We start from the raw sequence: 9,887 nt of genomic DNA, 5'->3' as shown, positions 1-9,887 counted from the left end.
ATGTTTCTAATAAAACAAACTGAATAATCTGTCACTGCTCCCCTGAATTCTGTTGCTCGCACACTTGATGGTTTTAAAAAAACGGATTTTATTTATATATCACACAAATTACAAAAAAAAAGGATAATAAATCATCAAAAAGTTTAAAAACAGAAGCATTTACAGGTTCCCACGGTCAGGGAAGTATCAGGGAATTTTTTTAATTAATAACATTTCAAAAAGCTCATAAATATTTCATCATCTAGAAACTGCTCTTTGTGAGTGCAATCTCTATACGATGAATTTCCCTTATCCGGTATTCATGAGCGACTGAAAAGGTCATGTGGAAGTCACTGGTCAAAAGATGTGGGAACCCTGGAAAATACACAAGTTTCCAAATGTCTATGTAAAATCTATTCACCTAAGTTTAAAAAATCCAACAGCTGATAAACATCCATGTTAACTGGAAATGTATTTGCAGTGTTCAGAGTCTTTGTTCAGAAGTCCCACTGGGAAAAGAACAGGCACGATGACAGAATCTTCCCAAAGCAGTAATTACCAACGACTCCAGCTAAACGCCTGATATTCAGCATAGCAGACTGATGCCATTAGCATAAATCTTACAGACAAGGCATTCAGGGAAGCACCTCGTGTCTTTAAACAAATAACAACACTACTATAAAAATAAAGCATGAACCGGCTGTCCCGTCCTGAGCCGCGGAGGATCTGAACGCCACCGCACACATATGCAAAGATAAAACCACACCAAATGCCATAGAAGACAGAAAAACCGGGACAGTGAGTGAAATCTCAAGAGAAATACTGCTCTTCGGGTTACATGTAGCAGATAAGAAGAGTGGCCAGAGTGGAATTCACTTCCAGTAAGAAAACCTCAGCAGTACATCACAAGCCATCAGTTCCCCTGCCTTGCAATATAATATGGTCAATGTACCCAATCACAGAAGCTCCTGTTTGAAAACTGCATCCCACCTGCTGCTCCTTTACCAAGCAGAAAAAAAGCTATTAGTCAAAGACAACACCCAGAAACCAGCTAAAGCAAAACAAATCGTGCAAATTTCTAACATCATGAAATCATAAAGCAGAGAAAAAGAAAAAAAAAAGCATCTATACTCCAAGTAGGGATAGGAATCATAGAGATTTCAAGAAATAGCTCTGACAAAATTAAAAACTGTGCTAATTTGAGCAAATTATATGATGGTATGATTGGATGAACAATTTTTTTAAATAATTCTGGCACCTTAATTCATCTATAGTAATTTGAGATAAAAATTTAAGAATGGAGAACATTTGGAACAATGTTATTAATATAATAATAAATTATCTTATAATTTTATGGGGAGAAAAAGCACCACACAAGTGACATGCATACCACAAATGGTGTGTTTTGGTACTTTCAAATGTTTGGAAACAAAAATAATATACCTGAAAGTTTATTACTGATGTTAATGCACAGCTGGGAGCAAACAAGATCATCATGACAACAAAAACTTTAAAGCGGCTCAATATTGTATATTTTATTATGCATAAAATAACAGATTTAGAATGCATAAGTTCAAGAAACGATAACCAAATCAAGTGTCAAAAAATAATCAAATCATTTAAGAACTAGTCAATGATTCCCAACCCTAAATCTGAACAAACTGTATTCTTATTAAACACTACAGCACATACAGCCATTAGCTTATCCTGTGAACATTACTCTGATCCACAGAAAACACTCCCAGCGCTTGTGCAAATGAGTGCCATGACTGGAAGGAGAAACCCTTGAGAAATTCTGATCAATAATCTAGTGACAGATAAAAGCATGACAAAAAAGAAAGCAAAAACACCACAGAATAACAAGATTATATTTGCATTCAATAAATACAAGAGGGCCGTTAAAGTGTAAGAATTATGATGACCACAGTGTGAATTTCTCAGGTGTTGAGATGCATGGAAGTTTTCAGACTGCTTCTGCAATGGCACACTAAAGGAAAAAAAATCTATAATTTCACAAGTGAATCCCCATTGTGTTCAGAAACCATTCAAGAGTTACTTAAAAGTAGCATTACAGATCCTAAGCACTTTTTCTCATTCTTCCAGTGCACTGTTTGAAAGCAGACTGTCTGTGGCAAAAAGTGCAGGAATAAAATAAAAGCATGGCCTCTTCATTTCTAAGAAAATCCTTGATCCATTAAATTTAAACATCATCTCTTGCTCTCCAAATTTGAAGATTATTACTTACTGATTCTGGGCATAACTAAGCAAGTCCATTACATACATTAAGCACTCAATGTGCAGGGAACACAATGGTCATGGTCAACCTTGCAGCCCAGCCCAACAAGGCTGACGATTCTCCCCAGATCCCATGGTGGTGCTGTGGCAGCTCAGTTATTCTGACAGCAGGCACCCTGCTTGCCCGAATTCTGTGTGGGCTGCACGGTAATGGGAACCACTCTGGAACCACTGGGGGAGAAGCTGTCATCACCACGCCCTGACATCTGCCTCTGGGACACGATACGGTAGATTTCTGTGAGAGAGAGAGAGAGAGAGTCAGAATTCAGATTCGGCGTGATGTAGGGTTGCCTGATAAACGTGATCTTTCATGTACAGTGCAACAGCTTTAGTTACGGTTCATTATGACACATAGAAATAAACAGTTAACTGTGTAACATGGTGTGGCTGAAGAGAGGTATATCCCAGGCCAAACAAAAAAGAAAAACGGCAAAAAAAGAATCATTATTTCTACGTGGCAAACTTCTAAAGTTTGACCTCAAAACACTGTTTCATTCATTCACAGGAAAAGCAGAGGATATCTGTGGTGTGGAGTTTGACGCCATCTAGAGGTTATGCTAGAGAACATACAAAAGCACCTTGGAATCTAAAAAAACGCTGAAGAAATGTGTTATGTAAAATAGATGTAATTTTATAAAAAGAAAATTATCCCTTGTTTTTTTAGGTCATTAATAATTTTCAATTACGCAGATCCTCGCAACCCCAAACTCTCATTGATGTAATGTGACAAAAAAAATAATGCTAATATTAAAACTAGAAATAATATTTATAAAAGTAATCGTAATAATTGTGCTTTATTTCTAAATTAAAAACCATTATGGGTGATTTTTGTATTAAATCAATGACAACTGTTAATTTGTTTTCCTACAAATATTTGAAGGAATATATCATGAAAAAGAATTTGAATGATTTTGAGTAAATTATATGATAATTTTGATTATAATTTTTTGGATTATTCCTTTAAGATTCTTTTTCCTTAAATTTAAATTTTTTCAAGGGGTAATTTCAAGGGGGAAAATATATTGCATTCTTTTACCCATACAAGTCTGTTCTGAAATAAGTAATAAATCATAAATGAATCATATTTAACAACAACAAACAAGAACAACAATAATAATCTTGTTTTGTTTTTGGAAAGCATCACAGAAGTGACAATTATTCCACAAATTATGCATTTCCACTTTTTAGGGATGGGAACAAATCACAAGCCTGAAAGTTTTTTTTTTTTTTTTTGCTGATGTATTTATTGTACATGTTCTTCATCTTTTAATATGATTCATTTGAGCAGAATTGAATGTCAGAAACATCCAGTTTATAAAACATCGCATTTCTCTCTAAAATTAAATTTTTTTTTACAACGTTTGAAAGTGACCCTCATTGAAAATGAATCTCATTATGGCAACGCATCTGGATGTTTAACTTTTGAGCATTTTCATGCCCATGATTTTTTATATAATAATTGAATATACTAAATTATGCATAAATACTTTGCTACTGAAATACTACTTCTCTCATTACAGTAATAAGAATGTTCTTAATATTACAAAATGACTGGTACGTGTTCTTCACAGTTTTCACAAGACAGACCTCCAAAAGCTTTATGATATTGATGCTCGTACTAGTTGATTTGTTCAGGACTGACCTGTAAGAATAGTCTGAAAGGCAAGTTCAACATTAGAAGAGTCCAGCGCTGAGGTCTCCAGGAAAGAAAGTCCATGCTTCTCTGTAAATCACACAATTCAATTGAGTACTTGACATCTCATGAACACAGAAAATATAAAAGACGTTTAAACTATATCTAGCTTCTCAAATAAAGGTTTCAAAGTGACCTTTTTGGTTTTGACCTTTTTGAGTATTTAACAATTATTTAGTTAACTCTCAAGCTGTCTTCACAAAAGCAGAATATTAGGTCTTATTTTTACAATAAAATATTTAGTTAAATACAATTCATTACTATGCTCTGACTCCTTTATATAAATCTGGGTACATTTTAGTCTAGTGTTAGTTCAGATATCATTGTATAACTGATTTGCCAGAGAAAACGTCACTCATTGAAACTCGAGTAATTAAACTAGTTAATAAAGTCCTCACATCACTAACCTGCAAATGCTTTGGCTTCATCAACGGGAACGGCCCTCAGATGACGCAGGTCACTTTTGTTCCCTACTAACATGATGACAATATTGCTGTCAGCATGATCCTGCAGCTCTTTCAGCCAGCGCTCGGCGTTCTCATAGGTCAGATGCTTGGCAATGTCATAGACAAGCAGGGCTCCTACAGAACCTCTGTAATACCTGTGAACACACACACACACACACACACACAGATATTTGAAAGATCCATTCATTATCCACAAACAAATAACACATTTCTTCCACAATCTAGTTACAGTGTGTGAAATAAAACAGCTGTAATTAAAGTCTTCATCTAATCTGAGGGAACATCATTAGGGGCCAAATGATGTTGTTTTCTTAATATTCAAATGATTCCTACTTCACGAGAGTCTATGTCTTCATCTTGTACTATACTTTAAAAAGGCAAGAATAAAAGATTAGAAATCTTGCACAATTATCCACCATACATTTCTAACATAAGAACGGGCACGGTGATTTTGAACTTGAATGTGCATTGTTTCCAGTGTCAGCTGCTTCCAGTTAACTATGCAAAAACATTTATTAATTTATTATCAGAATCACGAACGCAAATGGTTTAAAGATTTACTGCACTTTGCTATTCTTCTAGTTACCTCACACATTTAAGCTTCCATGTTTATCAATGATTATTTATTAAATACATTATTTCAAACTTTTTACACACATCCAGTCAGGGACAGAGCGCAAGCATGTGCATCTCACATAATTCTGTATTTTTGGCCAAGCAGAATCAAAAATATTTCTATTCTGGTTAATGAACAGTACTTTATGTTAACTGGTGTTTATCATATGTCTCAGAAGAAATAATAATAATAATAACATACTATTTTAACTCTTATTTGGCTTTGTTTTTTTGTTTTTTTACTTGGTTTAATTAATTGTATTATTAACCCCCATGAACACTACAGAATATCAATTATATAACATTACAGAGTATACTTTCCCATCCCTACATTTATCAAACTGAAAATATCATATAAAGATAATAAAATAACATTCACCAATGTATATAAACTAAATTATAAATAAAATAAAAATATATATAAAAATAAATATGTATTACAATGGATTTCTTTATATAACATTCCACTTTATCTATCTATTTACAAATTGCCTAAAAGGGGACCATAACTTCTTAAAAACTTCTGCTTTACCTCTTATTGCATATGTTAATTTTTCATGAGCAAGGTTGTCAGATGTTTCTTTAAGCCATTGTGAAAGAACAGGTCTTTGGATGTTTTGCCATACTTAAGCAATAACACGTTTAGCTTGTATTAAACTGAAAACTATGAACTTCTCTTTACTTGCACTAACTGACATACTTTCAGGAAATATATGGAATAAACAAAGCTTTGATTTCAAGGGAATGTTTTCTCCAGTCATTTCGCAGACCACACCTTCCAGAACATTCACAGCTGCCTACTCTCCCACATACAATGAAACAATGGACCAATTTCATCTTTACATTTTGTACAACTATCTGGATGTTAAAATTATTCCTATGTTATTTGACAGGAGTAATGAATGCCCTCATCATCCATTTGTATTGTAGTATTCTACACCTAGTATTAATAGATTGGGTTTGAGCTAAAACACCTGAAATTATCTTTTCCACGCTGAAAAAAATGATTGGGAGCCTTCCTTTAGTCCAGACAGTAGTCTTATAAAACAAGGACACCATTCCTCTATCTCATATTTGATTTAAAGTAATTTGTTCTAAAGTAGAGTGTTGGGGTTCCGAATAGGTTTAAATTCTTGAATATATATATAACGTCTAATTTGAAGGTATTTAAAAAAAGGTATTTGTGGAAGATTATATTTTGTAACCAACTGCTAAAAGATCATGAGTGTACCTACTTCATATAAAATGTGGCTTTGTTTAAAGTATTGTGAGAGTACTGTATTGTAAGATCAATTATTGTTTTATGTTTGTTTTTTTCAATTAAAATTACACTCCGATTATACCACATCAATCTTAATAATTGTACCTGTAGAAAATTGTACCTTTTCTCTCACAAAAAGTATTTAGAACATTACGGTTGAAGCACTGATGTCACATGGACTATTTTATCGATGTCCATTGTTGTCTATGCAGGGTCAGAAAGCTTTCAGATTTATTAAAAAGATATCTTAATTTGTGCTCTGAAGATAAATGGGACAACATGAGGAAGAGTAATTAATGATGGAATTAAAACATTTTGGTGACCTATCCCTTTAATAATTGGAATTATTGAATCTGAATATTAGCCGTGTTTTTTTTTTTTTTCACTTATAAATGACCATGTACAAAATTAATAGTAGTTATTAAGACTTATTGCTTGATTTGGAATTGGTAAAATATGCTTGGGGAATCAGAATATTGACTTGACTAATAATTATGCACACACTTTAGTTTTTATATTATTTGTTATATTATATAGATTTTATTAACTTTATTAGATGTCATTATTTTTAAATTACATTTTATTTAAAAATGATATAGACATATTAAATTGTGCACAAAACAAAAGGATATTTTAAAATGAGTTGATGTCTTGATAGATTCTATGAAGACCCTTACGCTGATGTGATGGCCCTGTATCTCTCCTGTCCAGCCGTATCCCAGATCTGGGCCTTGACGGTCTTGCCCTCCACATGGATGCTGCGTGTGGCAAACTCCACCCCGATGGTGCTCTTGCTCTCCAGGTTGAACTCATTGCGGGTGAAGCGAGAGAGCAGGTTACTCTTGCCCACGCCCGAATCGCCGATCAGAACCACTGTGGATGAAGAGGACACAAGTGCGTGAGATCAACCGGCTCTCTTTATAATGCTTTTAAACACTATTGTGTTTGCTATTGTCCCTGGAGACACACATGACACTTTAAGAGCTCTTTCAATCAGATTCCATTTGAACCGGCCTCCCTCCACTGCACAACAGCAATTAGATTTAAATATTTCACACACAAAGGGTGTGTTTCCACAAAGCTTTTAACAATGAATGGAAAGGGCACGACTGAAGAGCAACTCCCTTTTTCATCCACGAAATACTGGGAACATCTGTATCTCCTGCTGACACAGGCAAAAATGGAAAAGTTATTACTAATAGATATTCCTGAATTTATATTTACAGTTACACTACCGTTTAGCTAGTTTAGGGTCGGTAAGATTTTTGTTGAAATGAATAATGTTATTCAGCAAGAATGCATGAAATTGTCAATGTTACAAAAGATTTTAATTTCAAATAAATGCTGTTACTTTGACCTATTAACAACAACAACAAAAAAGTAAAAATATTAAGCAGCAAGCCTTTTCAATATTGCTAATAATTAATGTTTCTTGAGCAGGAAATCAGGATATCAGAATGATTTCTAAAGATTTCTAAAATATATTCAAAAAGAAAAAGTTATTCTAAAATTATATTTTATATATATTATAATATTTCATTACTGTCTTTACTGTATTTTTGATCAAATAAATGCGGTCTTGGTGAGCAGAAGAGACTTAAAATCTTACAATAATTTGTGAATTGTTTTAAAGTCAATTTTATTTGTATTTATTTATCTTTTATGAAATCAGTACAGCCTAGGTGGGCATACTGTAAGAGATAAAAGGAACACTTACATGTAAAATAATAAAAGATGCTTCAAGGACGTCAAATCTCATATTCTTATTTTTATTTGAAAGTGAATATTATTTCAAAGCTTTTGTTTAGAGAAATATTAATAGTTAATTACATATATTCCAGTTTATTCATCATCACACAAATACTTCAGAAGATTTGGAACATAAAAAAAAGTTGATTAAATAATGACAATTAAAATTTATAGTCAACCTGAAATAAAATGGGTTAGTGTAGCATGTCAACTCGTCAACGTAAATCAAAAATGAAATCCATAACAGATGTCTCAGCTAATAATATCGGAGTTAGGCAGGCACACATGAATGCACTTTGACAAAGACTACTGCTTGTGTTAAAGCTGGTGGATGGACATGTTTAAAAAGCACAGACAGATTAAACAGCACTGATTGATTCATGATCAAACAGCAGAAGGTGCACGGACAGCTTAGACACACATGGAGGTCAAGAGCAGAACTCTGACTAATAGAAGAGTCAAATTCATGGACTTAACCACCGCAGACATCAAAGAGGTCAGAATAATAAAAATAATATCATTAGCATTCACTTCAGTAGTCAATTACTCAGGGAAATTCTCAAACGTTTACATTTGATCTCCTTCAATCTTGAATAATTAGTTATATCTCAAAAACAGAACAAATGAATTATCGGAGTGATCTTCTCAATCAAAAGAAATTTTATTTATTAGAGATCAAAGGAGAGTTTTTAAAACCTCCTGAATACAAACCCATCCCGAGAAGGACCTGATTTATACAGGTCTTACCAGTTTAACTGTGCTTATATTGCTGACACTATTAGGTTTGGATAGTGCACTTTCAAGCCTATGTTCAAAAATCGGGGGTGACAGTTAAGAGGTCAAAGGAAGCAATTAAATTAATTTACACATGAAAGACAAAAAGTTTTTTTGTTTTTTTTTTCAAATGGATTAAATGTCCTGTCCAAACTGTTATTTCATAAGTTGTGAGTATGATTGATCTACATTAGAATTATAAAGCAAAGCAAGACACATTGCCACAGAGACACAGAAGCTAATCAAAATGGCATTTACAAATTATTAAAATGTATATGTTCTATGCCTTTTTATGCATTTGTCCAGTTCGAAAATCCATACGGCAGTTGTGTTCTGGAACATGACACTTGATTCTACCTGCTCTAAGATGATCATTAGCTGTTTAACCTGCCACCATGTCCTAAAAACCAGCTTATCCAGCCAAAGCCAGTATGACCAGCTGATTTTTTTTTTTGCTTATCCAAGGTGGTCTAGCATCGACTGACCATCTTGGACCTGCTTGAAACAGTAGCAAATCACAACTTGGATATGTTAGTCTGTGTTTTAGAATAGAAAAAGAAGACATCCTATGAAAACGGAGACAAAGCAACACATGAAGACAACATGCACGAGCTTCTCTGAAAGTCAGCTGCTCTTGAAGTGCTGCTCACCTTTAAAGAGATAGTCATACTCGTCCTCTCTACCCGTCATGGCTTTAATCTTCTTACCGGCTTAAAAACAAGTCCGTGTTTTCAAATATAAAGACGTTATGCTCTTCTGGAGAACCACAAGGCGCCCTTATATATACTACGAAGACAAGGAAACTTTGTTGACGCATCAGTTGATCACTTGCTCTTCATTACTACGTGCGCTTCATGCGTTAAAGACTCTCGGAATCCAAAAATAAAAATATATAATTTATTTCCTTCTGTCGACGGTCATAAATAAAGTAACCGTTAAGAGAAACAGGTTCCGGATGAGCTAAATTTGTTTTACAGCTAATCAACTTTGATACGATGTTGCTGCGCTACGTCAACCAAGTTTTGCCCCGCTGTCTCATCTCAAGACAAACACT

At 33.9% G+C, this 9,887-nt stretch overlaps 1 protein-coding gene across 1 annotated transcript; it reads right to left on the bottom strand.

Annotated features, from left to right (window-relative positions):
- Positions 1 to 2,150: 2,150 nt before the first annotated feature.
- Positions 2,151 to 9,887, bottom strand: LOC132103401 (ras-related protein Rab-11A-like). The gene is made up of 5 exons (XM_059508481.1): positions 9,484 to 9,887; positions 6,988 to 7,183; positions 4,375 to 4,568; positions 3,917 to 3,997; positions 2,151 to 2,509 (listed from the first exon to the last, which is right to left on the bottom strand). Exons 1-5 carry the CDS (start codon positions 9,521 to 9,523, stop codon positions 2,367 to 2,369), a joined length of 654 nt encoding a protein of 217 aa, XP_059364464.1. The 5' UTR covers positions 9,524 to 9,887; the 3' UTR covers positions 2,151 to 2,366.

The sequence above is a fragment of the Carassius carassius genome, chromosome 24 (assembly GCF_963082965.1).
Source record: "Carassius carassius chromosome 24, fCarCar2.1, whole genome shotgun sequence".
NCBI lineage: Eukaryota > Metazoa > Chordata > Actinopteri > Cypriniformes > Cyprinidae > Carassius > Carassius carassius.
The sequence above is the reverse complement of the archived record's forward strand: the minus strand, read 5'-3'. Positions and strand labels throughout refer to the sequence as shown.